A 22,615-nucleotide genomic window follows, 5' to 3' on the forward strand; every position below is an offset into this window, starting at 1 on the left:
CACAGGTGCACCTTGTGCAGGTAACAATAAAATGCCACTTTAAAATGTGCCGTTTTGTCACACAACACAGGGCCACATATGTTTTGAGGGAGAGTGCAATTGGCATGCTGACTGCAGGAATGTCCACCAGAGCTGTTGACAGAGATCTGAATGTTAATGTCTCTACCATAAGAGCCAATTTCTGCTGTGATGCAATTACGTAGGCACACAGAGGCCAAATTGAGCTCGTACCGGCTTGCCGTGCGCCACTGCGCTGTTCGGCGAACCGCAAGAAGTATGAATGCCCTGACTTCTGTAGGCCATATCACTGTAAATACTGCACAGCCAATGCAGATGGCAGATTGTCCATGCATCGCCATTAAGCCCCTCCATTGTCCTCCATCCGGCCTCACCGCAGACCACGCGTATGGCATCGTGTGGGTGAGTGGTTTGCTGATGTCAATGTTGTGAAGAATGCCTCGTGGTGGTGAGTTATGGTATGGGCAGGCATAAGCTACGAACAACGAACACAATTGCATTTTATCGATGGCAATTTGAATGCACAGAGATACCGTGATGAGATCCTGAGGCCCATTATTGTGCCATTCATCTGCTGCCATCACCTCATGTTTCAGCATTATAATGCACAACCTCATGCCACAAGGATCTGTACACAATTCCTGGAAGCTGAAAATGTCCAAATTCTTCCATGTCCTGCATACTCACCAGACATGTCACCCATTGAGCATGTTTGGGATGTTCTGGATCGACGTGCACGATAGCGTGCTCCAGTTCCCGCCAATATCCAGCAACTTTGCACAGCCATTTGAGGAGTGGGACAACATTCCACAGGCCACAATCAACAGCCTGATCAACTCTATGTGAAGGAGATGTTGCACTGTGTGGTAAATGGTGGTCGCACCAGATACTGACTGGTTTGCTGATCCCTGACAACCGATGCATATCTGTATTCCCAGTCATGTGAAATCCATAGATTAGGGTCTAAGTCATTTATTTAAATTGACTGATTTTCCTTATGAACTGTAACTCAGTAAATCAATTTAAATGTTTGCATTCATATTTTTCTTTTAGTATAAAATTTCGCGACTAAGATCTCCATGGCAAAAACGTCAATTAATGACAGTTTTTCAAGTGAAGGTCTTTTTAAGGGAGTATAGGAGCACACACATTTGATTTTCCTAACAGTTTGGCTAGGCGCCAGTCGATATGAAGCATGCTGATGATTTTTAGATCTAGAGCCTGAACCAGGGGTGTCAAATATACTGCACATGGGTGGTTTGAGTACATTTATTAATATACAAACTTAAAATACTTTTTTTATTACTAAAACCAAATCGAAACTGTAGAAATGATAATGGGCCTACATTAATTTATTGGCTGTCCAGCTCGCAGAAAATCACAAATGATTTTCAGAGCAACAAATTCCAAAAAACAATGGATACAGGAATATTTTTTGCAAATTTTGACCGCGAGGAAATATAACCCCTTTTCAGTGCGGCCCACCGGACCTTGTTGAAGACCAAATGCGGCCCCGGGGCAAAATGAGTTTTGACAACCCTGGCCTAAACAATAAATGCATACACACTTCCCCAAAAATGGTTGATGACGTACAACTGCCCTAGCGCTCCAAAACCCTTCTCTGTATGTATGGCTTTCAGCAGTTACATTTGCCCATTGTTGCCTCCATGTGAACTACAATTCCAACGCTGTGTTTTAACAATTTTTGCAACATATGCTCCTTATCTTTCATATTGGCAAGAAAGAATCTTCCAAATTAAAAAAAGATGCACTTCATGTAGCTGTTTTGCACAGATCAACAAGCTGTGTGTGCCTCCAGTTGACGAACGACACTTCCTCAGATTACAAACAGGTGTTCGGGGACGCTAGACTGCTAATTAGCACAGGTGGCCACTTCTTCCGTGTGTGAGCTAGCTTCCGATAGCCTGCATTATTCGGGTTTGTAGAATGAACACAGCAGGAAGACTGATTGTTCCGGTGCTGTATGATTCAGTTGGCTGTTCTGATGCGGTAAATCCATGATCTACTAGACTACTCATAGACCACCTGACCAGTTATGTCTCTCCACTTTCCTCTCCTAAACTGGGCTGTCTCATATTGCCTGTTTACTCTGTGGCCCTACGACTCCGACTGTTTGTTTGGATAAGAGTTGCATGGTAATATTAGTCACACTCCTAAGTGGTGTCCGACCAGTATAATATCCCTTCTCTGATGACGTGGGGTAAATCAAAGCGTTGACATCCCCAGAACCAGACTGTTCCAGCAATGTTTTATGGACCACCTTCCCTCAAACGTCTATTTCTCCAGTTCCTTGAGTGTCCCAAAATGCCAGGACAGGAAAAAGGGTTAAGAATACTGTATGTCAACAAGGCGTTTTGAAGTGAAATGTTTATCACTAAGGAGCCAAACAAACGTCCAACTAAGGCAGTGGTGTAGAATCATGTTGGAATGCTGCCAACGTTACCATTAGAAGTAGAGCGTTATGGAAATGTTACCAGAAGGCTTTGCTCTTTGGTTGTTCCAGTTGGGATTTAACAGGGACTATTTCTGTGCTGGGGGGTTGTTCTTTTGGAAACTGCTGGTGCATCGTCACTTTGTTCTTGCCAAATGAGCTGACCTCTATTTAATTTTTCCTGACACTGTTCTTTGGTTTGTGGTGGGTGGGGGAGCATGTGTTGCGCCATGCTGGCCATGGCATGTGCACGCTCTTCCCCTCGGCCTGTTCAGACAAGCCTGGTGTGTGTGCATGTTTGTTGCTCTTTCCCCTATGCCCATCCAAACAAGCCTGTACTTTATATAGGTGTTCTCTCTCTAGCTAGAGTAAGTGGTCTAGGCTGTTCCTTTCTCTAGCAAGACTCTCTCTGTATGGGTGCATCTAAATAGTCTGTAGTGGCTTCCTTTCCTCAACTCCTTTCCTTCTTCTACTCCAGTCTAAAAAGGTTACCATAGGGTTTGCTTTCACCTGTTACTATATGTCAGTGTGAATAAAGGAAAGGAGACAAGGAGAGGAACCACTTCAGATGATTGATTCACCCGTTGAGTGCAGCGACGCTAGGGTTCAGGTGTCAATATGTGGGCGTTTTTATAGAACACACACCTACCCACACACACTGTGGGTTTGGAATCACAGAGGAATCAAACCAAAGGTAGTATCTAAGTGTATATTTAGCCTGCCCTGTGCTAAATATATCCATGTATCTCTCAACTGTAGGTATATTGTTAAGCAGAGAGGCTTTCAAGAGGTTAGCTAAGGAAGTCTGATGTGGTAGGAACGCTGTCATTGTGTGGTGGATTCTGCAGATTTTATGTATCTGTCAATGACGTGTGTGTGTGTGTTCTCTCTAGGTGTATCCCATGCCAGGGTGGTGTCTGTGTCCCCTGGCCCTCTGCTCCGTGTGGAGGGCCAACCTGTCTCACTGCGCTGTGATGTCACTGACTACGAGGGGCCCAGGGAGCAGGATTTTGATTGGACCATGCAGCAGGGGGGGGCGGGGCCTATCCAAGTCATCTCCACCTTCGACCCAAAGTACTCGGACGTGTCGCTAAGCGACCGGGTGGCCAGTGGTGACCTGAGCGTGGTGCGGCTGGGGGACAGCGTGGTGGAGCTGAGGATACAGGAAGTAAGGTCTTCAGACAGCGCCACGTACCTCTGCAGTACACCCAGTACGGACTCTTTGTTCAGCGGGAACTACAAAGCAGGGGTGACGCTCAAAGGTGGGTCAGACACGAGTATGAGAGAGACTTAGAGAGTGTGCACTCACCATATATCCGTTTTGGAGAACTGTTTTAACTTCAAACTAGATTAGTCAGACCTCCATTATGATTTCTCGTTTACATACTGAGGTGGGCTGGGTTGGAAGACCCATACAGCGCATGTGTGTTCATGTTCTCTTGTGGTTCGTGTGGTCTATTGAACACGACTCATATCTCTTGCTTACACATGACTCGCTCTCTTAAGCTGGTATGTTTGTCAGACCACACGCACACACTTGTGTGCTTATATACTGTATACACTACAGTACACTTACATGGACACAGCTGCACTTTCCTTAGATGGACTGGTTCAGGATCAGCTATGTAACTTTTAACCCCAATTATGCTAATCTGCTTTTGGGAGGGAAAACCGGTTCCTAGATCTGCTGCTTTGGGGAAACACTAGTGAGAGGTGATCAAGTGGTGATTTCACTCATGTTCAGTCTTCTAACACACACACACTTGGAGAGCAGATGCCAGATGGGTGTATTTATCTCATGTCAAATGGGGGTTGTTATTTCTGTTGAGCTGACTGTTGCCCTGTTCTGAACAGTCTGTCTGAATGAGCTGAGGGAGAGAAAACGAGAGGCTTATTGGGGACTTGAGCTGATGAGAGCTAGAACAGGTAGAGGGGTGAGATTATGTTGTGAAATCTAAGTGCTCTTGAACTAGGTGATTTTTAGTGCTGCTTTTAGCCGTGCTGTAAAACATTTCATGGTGGTGTAGTTGAACTAGTAGAGGGTTTGTATACACGGTACAGTGAGATCCATTGATGTAACACCGTGTAGTGTAAATTAGTTTACTCTGGTATGAAGAGTCACCAGTGTAGGTGAGGCCAGTCTACTGACCTCTCCTATGGGTGTGTCGACGCAAACAACATTATTCACCAACACTTTCAGTTTTGTGTTTGTTTGGCTCACTTGTCTAATACATTTTTTTTCTTCTGACTAAAGTATCCATGACACGTATACGGCGCATTCGAAAAGTTATCAGAACCCTTGACTTCTTCCACATTTTGTTACGTTACAGCCTTATTCTAAAATTGCTTAAATATATTTTCCTCAATTTACACACTACCCCATAATGACAAAGCAAAAACAGGGTTTTCACATTTTTACGTGTGTGTGTACAGTTGATGTCGGAAGTTTACATACACCTTAGCCAAATACATTTAAACTCAGTTTTTCACAATTCCTGACATTTAATCCTAGTAAAGATTCCCTGTCTTAGGTTAGTTAGGATCACCACTTTATTTTAAGAATGTGAAATGTCAGAATAATAGTAGAATGATTTATTTCAGCTTTTATTTCTTTCATCACATTCCCAGTGGGTCAGAAGTTTACATACTAATTGAGTGTATTTGGTAACATTGCCTTTAAATTGTTTAACTTGGGTCAAATGTTTCAGGTAGCCTTCCACAAGCTTCCCACAATAAGTTGGGTGAATTTTGGCCCATTCCTCCTGACAAAGCTGGTGTAACTGAGTCAGGTTTGTAGGCCTCCTTGCTCACACACGCTTTTTCAGTTCTGCCCACAAATTTTCTATAGGGTTGAGGTCAGGGCTTTGTGATGGCCACTCCAATACCTTGACTTTGTTGGCCTTAAGCCATTTTGCCACAACTTTGGAACTATGCTTGGGGTCATTGTCCATTTGGAAGACCCATTTGCAACCAAGCTTTAACTTCCTGACTGATGTCTTGAGATGTTGCTTCAATATATCCACATAATTATCCTACCTCCATGATGCCATCTATTTTGTGAAGTGCACCAGTCCCTCCTGCAGCAAAGCACCCCCACAACATGATGCTGCCACCCCCGTGCTTCACGGTTGGGATGGTGTTTTTCGGCTTGCAAGCCTCCCCCTTTTCCCCCCAAACATAACGATGGTCATTATGACCAAACAGTTCTATTTTTGTTTCATCAGACCAGAGACATTTCTCCAAAAAGTATGATCTTTGTCCCCATGTGCAGTTGCAAACCTTATTCTGGCTTTTTTTATGGCGGTTTTGGAGCAGTGGCTTCTTCCTTGCTGAGCGGCCTTTCAGGTTATGTCAATATAGGACTCGTTTTACTGTGGATATAGATACTTTGGTACCTGTTTCCTCCAGCATCTTCACAAGGTCCTTTGCTGCTGTTCTGGGATTGATTTGCACATTTCGCACCAAAGTGCATTCATCTCTAGGAGACAGAACACATCTCCTTCCTGAGGGGTATGATGGCTGCATGGTCCCATGGTGTTTATACCTACGTACTATTGTTTGTACAGATGAACGTGGTACTTTCAGGCGTTTGGAAATTGCTCCCAAGTATTAACCAGACTTGTGGAGGTCTACAATTCTTTTCTGAGGTCTTGGCTGATTTCTTTTGATTTTCCCATGATGTCACGCAAATAGGCACTGAGTTTGAAGGTAGTCCTTGAAATACATCCACAGGTACACCTTCAATTGACTCAAATTGTCAATTAGCCTATCAGAAGCTTCTAAAGCCATGACGTGATTTTCTGGAATTGTCCAAGCTGTTTAAAGGCACAGTCAACTTGGTGTATGTAAACTTCTGACCCACTGGAATTGTGATACAGTAAAATAATCTCTGTAAACAATTCTTGGAAAAATTACTTGTCATGCACAAAGTAGATGTCCTAACCGACTAGCCAAAACTATAGTTTGTTTGTGGAGTGGTTGAAATACGAATTTTAATGACTCCAACCTAAGTGTTTGTAAACTTCCGACTTCAACTGTGTGTGTGTGTGTGTGGATGTATATCTCTATTTCTCACTCTGAAATACCTTATTTACATAAGTAGTTACACCCTTTGTTATGAGACTTGAAATTGAGCTCAGGTGCATCCTGTTTCCATTGATCATCCTTGATGTTTCTACAACTTGATTGGATTCCACCTGTGGTAAATTAAATTGATTGGACATGTCTGTATAAGGTCCTACAGTTGACGTGCATGTCAGGGCAAAACCAAGCCATAAGTTCGATGGAATTGTCTGTAGAGCTCCGAGACCGGATTGTGTCGGCACAGATCTGGGGAAGGGTACCAATACATTTCTGCAGCACTGAAGGTCCCCAAGGACACATGGAAGAATTTCTTTTTGTTATTTAATTTTTTTAAAGTTAAAACATTTTTGGAACCACCAAGACTCTTCCTAGAGCTGGCCGCCCGGCCAATCGGGGAGAAGGGCCTTGGTCAGGGAGGTGAACAAGAACCTGATGGTCACTCTGACAGAACTCCAGATTTCCTCTGTGGAGATGGAGTGCTACAGAGAAGGTTCTTCCAACAATCAGGTCTTTATGGTAGTGGCCAGACGGAAGCCACTCCTCAGTAAAAGGCACATGACCGCCTGCATGCAGTTTGCCAAAAGGCACCTAAAGACACTCAGATCATGAGAAACAAGTTTCTCTGGTCTGATGAAACCAAGATTGAACTCATTGGCCTGAATGCCAAGCGTCACATCTGGAGGACACTTGGCACCATCCCTACGGTGAACCGTGGTGGCAGCAGCATGCTGTGGGGCTGTTTATCAGCTGCAGGGACTGGGAGACTAGTCAGGATTGAGGGAGAGATGAACGGAGCATAGTACAGAGATCCTTGACAACTAGCTCCAGAGCGCTCAGGACCTCAGACTGGGGGCGAAGGTTCACCTTCCATCAGGACAATGACCCTAAGCACACAGCCAAGATGACACAGGAGTGGTTTCGGGACAAGTCTCAATGTCCCTGAGTGGCTCAGCAAGAGCCCGGATTGAACCCGATCGAACATCTCTGGAGAGACGTGAAATAGCTGTGCAGCAATGCTCCCCATCCAACCTGACAGAGCTTGAGAGGATCTGCATGGGAGAATGGGACAAACTCCCCAAATACAGGTGTCCGAGCTTGTAGCGTCATAGCCTCAAGTCTTCTAGGGTATGTCATTATGTGGTGTTGTGTGTAGATTGAGGGGAAACAAACAATTTAATACATTTTAGAATAAGACTCTAACGTAACAATGTGGAAAACTAAAGTGTTCTGAATACTTCCGAATGCACTGTACGTACACACACCTCTGACATTTTTTTGCTCCCGCCCTGAACAGACTGAATGCTGCTTCTGCTATGACAACTATTCATGATCCACTGAATGGCTTTCAGCACGTTCAAGATTAATAATGGCTTTCTGTTGTGCGATGTTCACTTTCTCCATACCCGAACACATAGACAGGAATATGTTTAGCTAGTTGGGGGAAAGGGAGATTTTTAACTGATGAGTGTGACAGTGATTTGGCAGCTCCAGGACACTAAGTCTAAATTCAAAGACTTGGTAGAATGGCAGCTTACTGAGCTTAGAGTAAGAAGGTTCATCAGAATATGAACACTTCAAAGCACAGTGTATCGTTCTTGTTTAGAGGCTGAGGGTGAGAGGGAGTGGGGGAGAGAGATGAACAGACACTGAGAGAGTGACAGACATGCATTGCCTCTCTCGCTCTCTTTCTCGCTCTCCCCCCTCTTATTTCTCTTCTGTTTTTTCAGCTGTGACGGTCAGAGTAAACAGGGCTTCTCTCTCTGATTATCAAATCTAAACCCCCCCCTTACACATACTGTTGACAACAGCACCCCCCATTACACCCCTCACTGACAGCCTAAACCTTATGTTTTTTTTGTGTGTGTGTTTGGGGGGGTAGGAAAGGGGCAGATAAGGAAGATGCGCATATGTAAGCTTGACATCGGTATTAAGAGTTTTCATGGATTATAAAAGCAGTATTGACTCTTGGCGATGAAGAAGAACGAACACGATGACATTTTGAGATGTTGTGTTGGCTTACGGCAACATCTGTTAGCGTTCTCTATCATTATGACATTTAACATGCAGTAAAGAACCACATCGCTCTAGTGAAGCAGCAAATGAACGACGCTAGCCGTGTGTAACTGTCTGTCCTTTCCCTACAGTCATTGCTAACACCCTGAAGGTGGCCCCGGAGGCCCCAGAGCCCGTGGTCCCCGAGGGTGGCGACATCACCCTCTCCTGCAACGTCACCCGCCACTTCACTGATCCCACCTACCTGTCCGTTACCTGGTCGCTACGGAGACCAGGTATCCCATTGGTGGACATCCTGACCGTTGGCCCAGATGGGGATGTGGTCACAGGGAGTGGCTCCGCCCAGCGCTATGCTGACGGAGGGCTCCGATTGGCTAATCGCAGAGATGGGGCGTTTGGATTGGTTGTTGCCGGGGTGACGCAGGCTGATGCAGGGATGTACGTGTGCACGGGGAGGGAATGGATTCACGAGGAAGGGGGTCAGTGGAAGAACATCATGGAGAAGACTGTGGAGATGGGAGCTGTGGCAGTCACACCTACAGGTAAAGGGGATGGGGTGTGTCTTGTATGTACTTTAGTGTGTGAAACATTCAGCTGATCCTAAATCACTCCCCTTTGACCCTAACCTCCATATTTGCAGATCTGTACGGTCTGGATTGGTATAAGCAGTGCGATGGAGCTTCCACAATATGGCTTCCACCTTATAAATATGGAAGGGTTAGGACCAGCTGAGAGAGAGGGATCTAGGGGATGGTAGAGTCGTTTCTATGGCCCCTACTTTATTTTAGCCTAGCAGCATTTCTTTGTGTTGGAGAGGCTCTTGACCTAGAGATCTATCTCAGCCCCTCCCCCTGTCAGGCCTTTATCCCTGGGTGTGTGAGGAACCCCTGACACACACACACACACACACAGTGGTTGCCTGGGACACCATATCCCCCGAACCCTCTCCTGCATGGTGAGCGATTTTTAAATGGGGTGAGAGACAGAGGGACTAGCTCAGCAGGAAGACAACATGGAGGGAACGGGCCTTCCTTTACATGCTGTATCTAAGTACAGACTAGTGTAGCCAAGCAGCCACTATTGACTGTCTACTGAGATGCTAAAGTAAAGAGGATTGGAGAAGTCTAACGGCACTTTGTCCGGGCACTCTTGTCTAAACATGCATAGTGAAGTCATCTCACCTACCAGATATCCCAGTCTCCTATAGTAGCAGTATCCAGGATTTAATTTGAGAAATATAAACTCCCTCAAAAGGGTTTAGCTTTACTTCAGTCTCTGGAGTCATGAGTCGTATCATGTTTTAATGTGATTTTCCTTGACTTTTCTTTCCATAGCTTTGAAACTCTTAACATTTAGCCTAAATCGTTTTTGGCGTATATTCACTTTTAATTGTTACCCATTTATACTTGACATTTTGTGGGTTCTAGAGCTTTTGAAATTGGTTTTTTAATAAATAGTAATCCTTGATCTTCTATATGTGGGTCTTTCAGATTCTCACTGTTGGTTCTTTTGATCTGGATGGTTTTAATCAAGTTTTACATTTTGAATCCCTTCTACTCCGTCTTCTCTTGATGTGTAGAGTACTTGTATCTCCATATTCAACTGTGCTAGAATGTTCTATATTTCCACCATTTTTGCTTCTACTTATCCAACCGGTCCAGTTGTCCAGGTGTCTAGCAGTTAGGACCTAGGGGTTGTTTCCTTGTTTATTGGTTCTAACGGCAGCCATTTTGTCTTCTCCCTCCGCCTTCCAGCTCGTTCCCTGTCTGTCGTGGCCAAGTCCAACACCACGCTCAACATAGACGACACCCTGACCCTCACCTGCCTGGTCTCCGCCGGAAACTTGGCCTCGCTGGCCCTGGAGGTGACCTGGCTTGTGGACGGACGCACAGCGGTCAGCTTGGGCCGTGACGGGGTGGTCTCAAACGGGTCCCCCTCGGTGGGGCTGGAGCGGTTGGGGCCAGGGGAGTTTAGGCTGGTGGTGTGGGGGGTAAGGGGGTCTGACAAAGGGATGTACTCCTGTAGGGTCCGGGCCTGGGTCGGAGGAGGAGGAAGATGGTACCAGGCTGCAGAGAAGACCTCCAACCCAGTACAAGTTCTAGTCACACAGATCAGTGAGTGAAAGTGCTGTTAAAATCTACTGTATGTTTTTCAGGTCTTGAAATGCAGTCCAACCAAGATTACCATATCTAACATACTATTAATAGCGTTGGCCTCTTACTAGGCTTACTTTGAACACACATGCTTCACCATGGCAGTACATCAGTGATGCCTTGTACCACACAGGAACGAACACACAGGAACGAACACACACATCACACACAGGCACCCGCAGAGTGAGCCTATCCATTAGTCAAGCCTTTTTTCTGACATACTTGCCCCCACAGTGAAACATATTGGTTATTCATGCCTGTTAAGGCCTAGCTAACTCCTTTCTCTGGTTTTACATCCTGTTTCGCTCGCTCTCTCCCTCCCTCTATTTAACCAGGCAAGTCAGTTAAGTACAAATTCTTATTTACAATGACAGCATGGTCGCTCTGGGACCTAAGCGGTGGTGTAGGGTGTAACTGTATATGACCTGACAGGTTCAAGGTGCCGTGGTGTCGCTCATGCCATCCTTCAGAGTGTGTGGGTGGTCGTGTAGGGATTCATTAGTGACCACCGTAGCAAAACATTTTGCAATGGATAAGTTCGTCGTCCCTCCCAGTTTGGTATAGATTTTCATGACCTTTTAGGCCAGTGGTTCTCAGCTGGTTTTTCCTCGGGACCCAAATTGAACCAGGTTGTCTCAGTCCCGACCCAATATTGTCATCGCGAAAAGAATCGACACAATACAATCTGGATTTTTTTTAAATGTTATATAGATAGTAAATGTAGCAATTATATGACAAGGGAACAACATTCCAACCTCCTTTCATTGTCATTAATTAAATCGTGCCCATATTCTTGATGAAGAATGTTAATGATAGGTTTGGATTTCTGAACTTTAAATGTTATTAATCATTAGTTGTAATAGAGACCTGAGGGGTGTCATAGCTGAGGGGCTACACCAGAAGTTGGTGGTTAACCTTGGAATGTACTGAGTGTAGGGGAAATTATCACGTGGGGGAAATTATCACGTGGCAGGCATTGATAAGGGGAGAGAGCCATGGATTAGTCAAAGGGGTCCAGGTCACGTTAAGGGAGAAAGAAAAGTTTATGGCTCGCATCACTTAGTTTCCTGCCTAGCAAGAAAGATGTTTGTTCAGATGTATAGGGGAGAGGGTTAAATATCAGTGCTTGTGTGAAATGTCTTTGTCTAATGCAGCTGTATTGACCCTCTGGGAAGAATAAACTTGGTTTGAGCTTTCATAGGTTCTAATTTTCAGTCCAAAAACTCACACTAACAGTAATAAACTCACTGGTTTGAGATTCCAAAATAGCATTGCTAATAGTGTTTTATATTGAAAACGCTCTGAAGAAACCTCCTGTGATGCAAATTTGCGTCGCGATCTAGCAGTTGAGAATCGCTGCTTTAGGCTACGTTGTATTTCTGTGTGAGGAAGTGCCATGAAGTCCATTGGGTTAGCATTAGCATGATAATAAGCAACCCCACCGCTCCTAGTGTATGAAACCATCTTAGAATTCAGATCTTGAATGCTCCACAAAGTAGCCATTTGTGCTGCAGTAGCTGTGGGGTTAAATCTGCTCTGGAACTAGGTCTGCCTGGTGCTGGTTCTCTAGAGTCCCAAACATGACGCTCCTCTGACACACACACACACACAACCAAACGCTGTGCAGTGAAAACGGTCATGGAGGAAAGGAATGCATAGCCAGAGTGAAAGAGTTCCCCTCTAGTACCATAGAGCCCTACACCAACACACTCAAAAAAACTATCAATCTTAACATTATCACTAGTTAACTACACATGGTTGATGATATTACTAGTTTATCTAATGTGTCCTGCGTTGCATATAATCGATGCGGGGCCTGTTAATTTCTCATCGAATCACAGCCTACTTCACCAAACGGGGGATGATTTAACAAGCGCATTTGCGAAAAAAGCAGTGTCGTTGCACCAATGTACCTAACCATAAACATCAATGTCTTTCTTTAAAATCAATACACAAGTATATATATTTAAACCTGCATATTTAGTTAATATTGCCTGCTAACATGAATTTCTTATAACTAGGGAAGTTGTCACTTCTCTTGTGTTCCGTGCAAGCTGTCAGGGTATGTGCAGCAGTTTGGGCTGCCTGGCTCACTGCAAACTGTGTGAAGTCCATTTATTCCTAACAAAGGCTGTAATTAATTTGCCAGAATTGTACGTAATTATGACATAACATTGAAGGTTGTGCAATGTAACAGGAATATTTAAACTTAGGGATGCCACCCGTTAGATAAAATACGGAACGGTTCTGTATTTCACTGAAATAATAAACGTTTCGTTTTCGAAATGATAGTTTCTGGATTCAACCATATTAATGACCTAATGCTCGTATTTCTGTGTATTATGTTATAATTAAGTCTATGATTTGATAGAACAGTCTGACTGAGCGGTGGTAGGCAGCAGCAGGCTCTTAAGCATTCATTCAAACAGCACCTTCGTGCGTTTGCCAGCAGCTCTTCGCAATTCTTCAAGCATTGAGCTGTTTATGACTTCAAGCCTATCAACTCCCGAGATTATGCTGGTGTAACTGATGTGAAATGGCTAGCTAGTTAGCGGGTGCACGCTAATAGCGTTTCAAACGTCACTCGCTCTGAGACTTGGGAGTGGTTGTTCCCCTTGCTCTACATGGGTAACGCTGCTTCGAGGGTGGCTGTTGTCAATGTGTTCCTGGTTCGAGCCGAGGTACGAGCGAGGAGAGGGATGGAAGCTATACTGTTACACTGGCAATACTAAAGTGCCTATAAGAACATCCAATAGTCAAAGGTATATGAAATACAAATGGTATAGAGAGAAATAGTCCTATAATAACTACAACCCAAAACTTCTTACCTGGGAATATTGAAGACTCATGTTAAAAGGAACCACCAGCTTTCATATGTTCTCATGTTCTGAGCAAGGAACTTAAACGTTATCTTTTTTACATGGCACATATTGCACTTTTACTTCTCCAACACTTTGTTTTTACATTATTTAAATCAAATTGAACATGTTTCTTTATTTGAGGCTAAATTGATAGTATTTATGTATTATATTAAGTTAAAATAAGTGTTCATTCAGTATTGTTGTAATTGTCATTATTATAAATAAAAAAATTGGCTGATTTAATCGGTACCGGCTTTTTTTGGCCTCCAATAATCGGTATCGGCGTTGAAAAATCATCGGTCAACCCCCTAGTTACTAGATGTCTGTTTTCTGTCTGCCATTGTGCATGTTGAGAGAAGTGCCCTGGGTTAACCCTAGTGGGAGAGGGTCGTAGGCAAGGCCAGACATCAATGGAAGAGGAACTGTGCCTATGTCTGGAAGACACACACACACACACACACATTCACACTCGCACCCAAATCCCATGAAATTCAGACCTACTACGCTGAGGAAATGGTAGTATACAGTGCCTTCAGAAAGTATTCAGACCCCTTGACCTTTTCCACATTTTGTTACGCAACAGCCTTATTCTAAAATTGAGTCAATAAAAAGAAATCCTCAGCAATCTTCACACAATACCCATGACAAAACGAAAACATGTTTTTAGAAATGTTTGCACATGTAAATAATGTATTTTTAATGTTTAATAAATAACTATTCAGACCTTTTGCTGTGAGACAAATTGAGCTCAGTTGCATCTTGTTTCCATTGATCATCCTTGAGATGTTTCTACAACTTGATTGACCAAGAACCCAATGGTCACTCTGACAGAGTTCCTTTGTGGAGATGGGAGAACCTTCCAGAAGGACAACTATCTCTGCAGCACTCCACCATTCAGGCCTTTATGGTTGAGTGGCCAGACAGAAGCCACTCCTCAGCAAAAGGAACCTGACAGCCCGCTTGGAGTTTGCCAAAAGGCACCTAAAGACACTCAGACCATGAGAAAAAAGATTCTCTGTTCTGTTGAAACCAAGATTGGTCTGAATGCCAAGCGTCATGTCTGGAGGAAACCTGGCACATTCCTACAGTGAAGCATGGTGGTGGCAGAATCATGCTGTGGGGCTGTTTTTCAGCGGCAGGGACTGGGAGACTAGTCAGGATCGAGGCAAAGATGAATGGAGCAAAGTTCAGAGAGATCCTTGATGAAAACCTGCTCCAGAGCTCTCATTACCTCTAGACCTAGGTTGAAGGTTCACCTTCCATCTGGACAATGACCCTAAGCACACAGCCAAGACAACACAGGACAAACCAGGAGTGGCTTAAGTCTCAATGTCCTTGAGTGGCCCAGCCAGAGCCCAGACTTAAACCTGATCGAATATCAATGGAGAGACCTGAAAATAGCTGTGCATCAACGCTCCCCATCCAACCTGACAGAGCTTGAAAGGATCTTCAGAGAAGAATGGGAGAAACTCCCAAATTACAGGTGTGCCAAGCTTGTAGCGTCATACCCAAGAAGACTCAAGGCTGTAATCGCTGCCAAAGGTGCTTCAACAAAGTACTGAGTAAAGGGTCTGAATACTTATGTAAATGTGATATTTGTTTTTTGCTAATTTATACAAATAAATCTAAATAGCAAAATGCCCCATAATGCTTTGTCGTTATGTGGTATTGTCTAGATGGAGGGGGGGACTATTTAATACATTTTAGAGTAAGGCTGTAACCCAACAAAATGTGGGAAAAGTCAAGGGGTCTGAATGCACTGTATGGAGTAACGTGTGTGTGTGTGTGTACACACTATCCAGGATACCTCCAACCACCATAAACCTCTCTGTCCAACAGTAGAGGTGTAGTATAAAGAGTTGGAAGTCACTGTGTCCTAATCCCCTATGGAGCTACAGATTGGGCTACCCTGGTGAGTCTTTCCTTGACTGATTGGTACTATTCTTTGACTCTACATCTGCAGTCCATCACAACAATAGGTACTGTATGTCGCAATGATGACGGAAGCATGACAACACACACACACCACAGGTGGCACCTTAGTTGTGGAGGATGGCTCATAGTAATCATTGGAATGGAATCAATGGAATGGTAACATAAACATGGTTTCCAAGTGCTTATCATTCCGTTTACTCCATTCCAGCCATTATTATGAGCCATCCTCCCCTCAGCAGCCTCCTGTGGTTACACACACACACACACACACACACACACACACACACACTTAATGAGCCATGCAGAAATCCTGTTTGCTAATATTCTAATAGTTCGCCTAATTTCAGTTTGTGACAAAACAAGCAGTCATTCTGTAAATAATCACACGGTACCATCTAAACTGCTGTGAAATACCTTTCAACGAGGATGACAGATCTATAACTCACATTTCTATGTGAATTTGGACGGGTTGCCCAAAAAGTGACATGTTACAACTAAGTTGCTATTATTCTTCCTCCATCCTACAAACCCCACTGTGGTGTTAGTGCTGTGTCACCTCTCCCATACAATCACCCAGAGTCACCATAGAGTTCAATGGGTTCTCCAGTGGAGGCTCCACAGGAGGGGGAGGACCATCCTCAGTGAATTTCATAAAAATAAACCATTAAACATGAATGTTAAACTTTTAGGATAAAACAATACAAAATGTATTCACCAAATCATTATCATTGATTTAAACATCGTTTTGCAATGGTCTACAGTAGCCTCGGCAGCACTCTGTAGGGTAGCACCATGATGTACTAATGATTACACCCTAGATCAGCTAGATGCAGGCAAGGGTGTGGAAGGTGGTATTGAATGTGTCACTGTCTGTCACCTTGATTACAAAAAATGACCTCGACCTGTGCACCCATGTTGATAACATTCAGTCATAGGCTAGGTTGTAACAACCTCATGATGGGTATAGGGACAATTAGCGTATCATGTAGTAGCCTAAACCTAACGATGTTACACTGAGCTGGGTGAATCCAATATGCTATAACAGGAAATAAGGCGCTATGATCATAAAATAAATGATAATTCTCCCTCATCATAAACGGCACCGACCACCACTGGTTCTCTCTCCATATCACCTTCATGTCTGAGTCAGGCTTCAGGATGCTCAGTGGCTGCTTTCAGCTGAGGGAATTGATGGAGGGTGTTGACAGGGTGGAGACTGGGTGGAGGAATGCACTCTGGGTCATATCTGGTTCAACACAGACACACACCACATGCTCAAACACCCCTGTGAAACCAGAGACCCTCCGATGAAGGCCGGAGCTTCTTGGCAGTGGAGAGGGTCCTCTGAGAACATTCCTTAGTCTCCTTTTCTTTCTCGCTCTCCTTTTCTCTCGCCTTGCTCATCCATCTGTCTCTGTCTTCACTCCAGATAGAACACCTGCTTGCTCTGTCCTAATAATTAAATCCCATGGCGTTTTAGTTTGTTGCACAGCGTATGTGTGAGACACACTAACTATATTAGTGTGTTTATTATTTATCGGCACCACTGTTTAACTATTTTCATGAAATATACAGAATTTCATTTGCTACGTCTGGTTTGTGTGGTAGTCAGTATGAACAGGTGAACTCTAGTGCGTTAGTAAACGTCTCTGGAGTTGGTCCGATAGTTCCTGTCTGTTTATAAATGGATGTTATCTCTATGGTAACACACCAAAACATTTAAAAACGGAGCAGAACTCCACACTCAAACGCCACACACTGTGTCGCACTCTTAGCTCCCAGGGAAACATGGTGGCTGAAGTATATTGTTCCCTTACTGCACGAGGTCAAAGTACAACACATTTTATGTTCTTACCTGAACTTCGTTCTGACGTAAGATTGGATGACCTATTTCAAACACAGGCCAGGCTGTGTTTACTGTTGAAACTCCAGACCTGTATTAACAGTGAGTCACACACACACACACACATCCCCCCCAGAGATATCTGGCAGTTAAGTGGGTCAGCTTGCCCCTGCTGACACAACCCTAAGACAGGTCTGATCCAAATCAATTGAAACACAAACTGGTTTTCAGAGCTTTTAATCAACTGAAATGTCCTCCGAAGTGTCTTGTCTGTTTAGCGTGTGTGTGTGTGTGTGCTTGTAGTTTTTTATAGGTCACACACTCTTAAGGCAAGCAAGCACATAATCCTGAATGTGGTTAGTTTGTAGATCAGTGGTTGTCAACCCCTATGCTGTGCTAGGCTATACCCAAACCATGTTTCAATACAACCTTTCAAGTAAACAGAACTGTGGTTCTAGCTAGTGCATAGCACCCCAGTCTTTAGCCACAATCACAACCCAGCAGTAGGTCCATATAATTACATGCATATATGTATGAAGAGCATCTCTGTGGTCCATACCAACCAGTTGGGAACCACAGCCAGGCATATGGAAACCTAGTTGTTCTGTTTCAAAATGTGCATTAGTCTTTGTTTTTGTTGAGGGCCATTACCTTCTTTATCAGAGCTGAGTAGTGTTCTTCACTGCCTGCTATCAGCTCTCTACTATCAGCTCTCTACTGGGTGGACTAGATATCAGCTTTCTGTTCTCTTAACAAATGGCCCTGGAACAGCTCTTGTCCTGTGTATAATGCCTCAGTTTATCCGGTCTTGGGTAAGTAGGGGTGGGTGGGTGATTGTGCACCTGTGTACTTGTGTGGGCACGTGAGTTTGTTATATTGTATGTTTCGTTCCATTTGTAGGCCATTAGCAGGAAATGTGTTTGAGTCGTTCTGCAGTGTGAGTCTTCCTTTGGTCTATTAATGGATCTACTGTGTGTGTGTGTGTGTGTGTGTGTGTGTGTGTGTGTGTGTGTGAGAAGGAGGGATGAGAGCGGAGGAATGGGCACATGGGTAATTGGCGGGGATTCTCTCCTCACAAAGGAAGGAGGATTTTCGCAGATGAGCTTGTGATGATCCTCACAGCAGTGTAGCAGATGGTGACAGTGCATGATTCAGCCCCTGTGACGTCCAAATGACACAACGCGGAAAACCCACGACCACACACACACACACACACACACACACACACACACACACACACACACACACACACACACACACACACACACACACACACACACACACACTAATCGAGAGCAAGGAATATGTGTGTTCCCTGTTCATTGGAGCATAAAGGGACAATCTGTGGACTAGAGGTCTGACTGAGATACCAGCCCCATCACCTACTGAGACCCCACACACACTCTGACACTTAACATTGATACACTGTGTGTGTGTGTGTGTGTGTAAGCCTCGGTTGTTTCACACTGATACACTGTGTGTGAGTGTTTGAGAAGCCTGACTGCCCCATTTGCGCCCGCACACACAATAGGAATGGGGTTTAGAAATAATTTCACTATTCGAATAGTATCATAAATTTTTGTCAGATATCCAGATATTCGTAATACAAAAAGTATGTTATTTATTTATTGCTTAAGTTTTTAACCTGAGCACTGCTGTGGGAAGGAGAGAGGCTGTTGCTCTGCTGAGGGGCCAGTGAGATGGGAGCTAGCGAGACAAGTAACCAAGGCAACGTGACTACAGCCAAGACAAGCTAACTTGTAGAAGCAATTTATCATCCCATATATCAATACCTTTCTTGATTGCAGGAGCCTAGACGCTAGCTAGCCAGCTATAGCTAGCTAGGCTAATTGAGGCCATATGCTGTGCTTTCTCCCCAACCCCATTCAGATAAAACAGCCTACCTGTTGGTTATTTTTGTTCTATCTTGCACTGCATTAGTGAACTCTCCTTCCACTTGCTACACATTGAGCCTCTTTGCCGCTTTGATTGGCCAACATAAACAACAAGCTACACACGTGAAGGCTACCGGTTGGCTACCAGTCTTTTATGGGGTGCATGTCATGAATTACATTATTTGTTTTTATTAAATTCATAATTTGAAAGGTCATGGAATAACAACGTCACATGGATATTTTACCTTGGAAAAATACTTTAAAAACACTATTTTTCTCTCTCAAAAAAATTAGTACTCACAATTATTTGAATACTAACGCCCGTTCAGATATTCAAATAACCGTATACACACACACACACACACCACCCATTGGATTCATGGCTCCAGACAGGGAAGAGCTCTGCTCACCACTACCTTAGTGGATGTGAAGTGGCTTCCAGATGATTCATTTATAACTAAGTGATCTGGTTCTGTATACAGCAGGAGTCAACATGTTACACTACCCTGAATGCCCTTAGGTGGATGTTATTTCACCATGTCCCTTTACTGACATTTAGAGTCTGTTTTATTCATGTTTCTCGCTCTCTTCTCCCCCCCATCTTTCTGTCCCTCCCTCCAGAGCCTAATTTTGCAGTGACCCTTACCCCCTCGTCGACCCCGCAGGTCACAGGTGACCCCACAGAGCTGGCATGTCATGTGACCAACATCACACACTTCCTTGCAGGGGGCCGACTGGGCGTGGCCTGGGAGTACACACCACTTCCTGGTCCACCCGGCGACCGCCTGACAACCACGCAGACCACCCTCCCTATTGGTTCCCTGGATGCCCACGGCAACCTGAAGTCTGGGACGCTGTACCGTGATAGGTTGGAGTCTGGTGCCATCCTTCTGACCCGAGTAGAGCCAGATACATTCAAGCTCCGCTTCCTACGCACACAGGTAGGGGTGTGTGTGTGTGTGTGTGTGTGTGTGTGTGTGTACCTCAAGCACAATCATTTGTTAGACACACAAGTTTGTATTAAAGCAAGAGCCGCTAACAAGGTGTGTGTGTGTGTGTGTGTGTGTGTGTGTGTACCATCAGGAGGTGGACATGGGGGCGTATGCATGCAGTGTGACAGCGTGGACTCCCTCTAGGCAGGGTGGAATGGAGAAGGTAGCAGAGTTCCTCACCCCCCCTCTGACCGTCCAATGGGAAGCCAAACGTAAGTAGTGATGACGCTCTCATATCTTCTCGCTCCTCCCTCCATCCTTTTTTATTTCTCTTTTGATGAAACCACCTGAATATAACAATGTTGCTATTTAATACATTAGTCATTCTGCTATGTTCATTTGTTTTCTATGTGATGTGTTTGAGGTAATAAGGGACGTATGTTCTGTATGGCAGTCCAAGCTAGAGGATGTGGAACATTACCATGTAACCTTGGCTTGTTTCATGTTGGCTGCTCAACAAACATGGCAGAGGATGTAGAGGCGCCAATGTGTGTCTGACAACAGGAAAGCCTGTACCATGGCACACCACAAGCCTAAGACACACACACACACACACACACATGGACAGATGCATCAGTCTCTAACATACCAGAGATGGTGTCAGTCAGTTTGGCGTGGGAGTATTTGTATTTATTATGGATCCCCATTAGTTCCTGCCAAGGCAGCAGCCCCTCTTCCTGGGGTCTGTCAAAATGAAGGCAGCTATACAATTTTAAAAACATTACAATACATTCACAGATTTCACAACACACTGTGTGCCCTCAGGCCCCTACTCCACCACTACCACATCTACATTACAAAATCCGTGTGTGTGTGTGTGTGTGTGTGTGTGTGTGTGTATGCGTGTGTCTCTGCCTATGTTTGTGTTGCTTCACAGTCCCCCCTGTTCCATAAGGTGAATTTTTGTTTTTTTAAATCTAATTTTACTGCTTGCATGGGTTTGGTATTTTATTAGGCTCCCCATTAGCTGTTGCAAAAGCAGCAGATACTCATCCTGGGGTCCACACAAAACATGAAACATGACATAAAACAGGACAAGAATGGCTCAAGGACAGAACTATATACAATAGGGAGGGTGGTCTACTTGATGTGGAATAGAGTTCCATGTAGTCATGGCTCTATGTAGTACTGTGAGCCTCCCGTTGTCTGTTCTGGACTAGGGGACTGTGAAGAGACCTCTGGTGGCATGTCTTGTGGGGTATGCATGGGTGTCTGAGCTGTGTGCTAGTAGTTTTAACAGACAGCTCAGTGCATTCAGCTCAGTGCATTCACAAAAACAAGTAGTAATGAAGTCAATCTCTCCTCCACTTTCAGCTGGGAGAGATTGACTTACATATTATTAATGTTAGCTCTCTGTGTACATCCAAAGGCCAGCTGTGCTTCCCTGTTCTGAGCCAATTGCAGAAGTCCCTTTTGGTGGCACCTGACCACACTACTGAACAGTAGTCTAGTTGCGACAAAACTAGGGCCTGTAGGACTTGCCTTGTTGATAGTGTTGTTAAGAAGGCAGAGCAGTGCTTTGTTATGGACAGACTTCTCCCCATCGTAGCTACTGTTGTATCAATATGTTTTGACCATGACAGTTTACAACCCAGGGTTACTCCAAGCAGTTTAGTCACCTCAACTTGCTCAATTTCCACATTATTTCTTACAAGATTTAGTTGAGGTTTTAGGGTTTAGTGAATGATTTGTCCCAAAATACAATGCTTTTAGTTTTAGAAATATTTAGGACTAACTTATTCCTTGCCACCCACTCTGAAACTAACTGCAGCTTTTTGTTGAGCGTTGCAGTCATTTCAGTCGCTGTAGTAGCTGCTGACGTGTGTTGAGTCATTTAGTCAAAGCGGGCGGCATGACATTAGTAAAGATTGAATACAGTAAAGGACCTAGACAGCTGCCCTGAGTGACAGCTATGAGTCCTAGTTTCCACGGTTGATTTGAGTCTAAATAGTTCTCAACAGTTGCCCTTCGGCTTCCACATTCTCTCACACACACACACACACACACACACACACACACACACACACAAACTGAACTCTGTGAACCCCGTGAGGCTGGTTAGATGATGGCGATCTAGTGTAATAGCTACTGAATAGCGATGAGATGTGATGAGGATATTCAGTAGGGAGTTTTTATTTCTCCTTCTAGTTCTGACTGTCTTCCTCTGTTTCCTCCCAGCAACTCTGGGATTCCCCTTCTCACTCTGTCTGTTAATCCCTCCCTCTTTGTCTCACTCTCTCTGTCCATCTCGCTCTGCAGAGCTCTGCAGAGCTCAGTCAGTGTCTTTGTCCATTCATGAAGTCCGGACTTTCCTACTGATGGTCTGTCCACTCAGTCCCTGTGGTTACTACTGACAGCTGGTTGTTAGGT

General features: G+C 44.4%; 1 protein-coding gene across 1 annotated transcript in view; it reads left to right on the forward strand.

The window, feature by feature from the left end:
- Nucleotides 1–22,615, forward strand: part of LOC115179873 (prostaglandin F2 receptor negative regulator) — a 70,719-nt gene that overhangs the window by 1,640 nt on the left and 46,464 nt on the right. Inside the window, exons 2-6 of the mRNA XM_029741759.1 lie at nt 3,364–3,732; nt 8,698–9,108; nt 10,321–10,680; nt 19,875–20,194; nt 20,337–20,457. Coding sequence (XP_029597619.1) covers nt 3,364–3,732; nt 8,698–9,108; nt 10,321–10,680; nt 19,875–20,194; nt 20,337–20,457 — 1,581 coding nt within the window. The remainder of the gene's footprint in view (nt 1–3,363; nt 3,733–8,697; nt 9,109–10,320; nt 10,681–19,874; nt 20,195–20,336; nt 20,458–22,615) is intronic.

The sequence above is a fragment of the Salmo trutta genome, chromosome 39, assembly GCF_901001165.1.
Source record: "Salmo trutta chromosome 39, fSalTru1.1, whole genome shotgun sequence".
Taxonomy (NCBI): Eukaryota; Metazoa; Chordata; class Actinopteri; order Salmoniformes; family Salmonidae; genus Salmo; species Salmo trutta.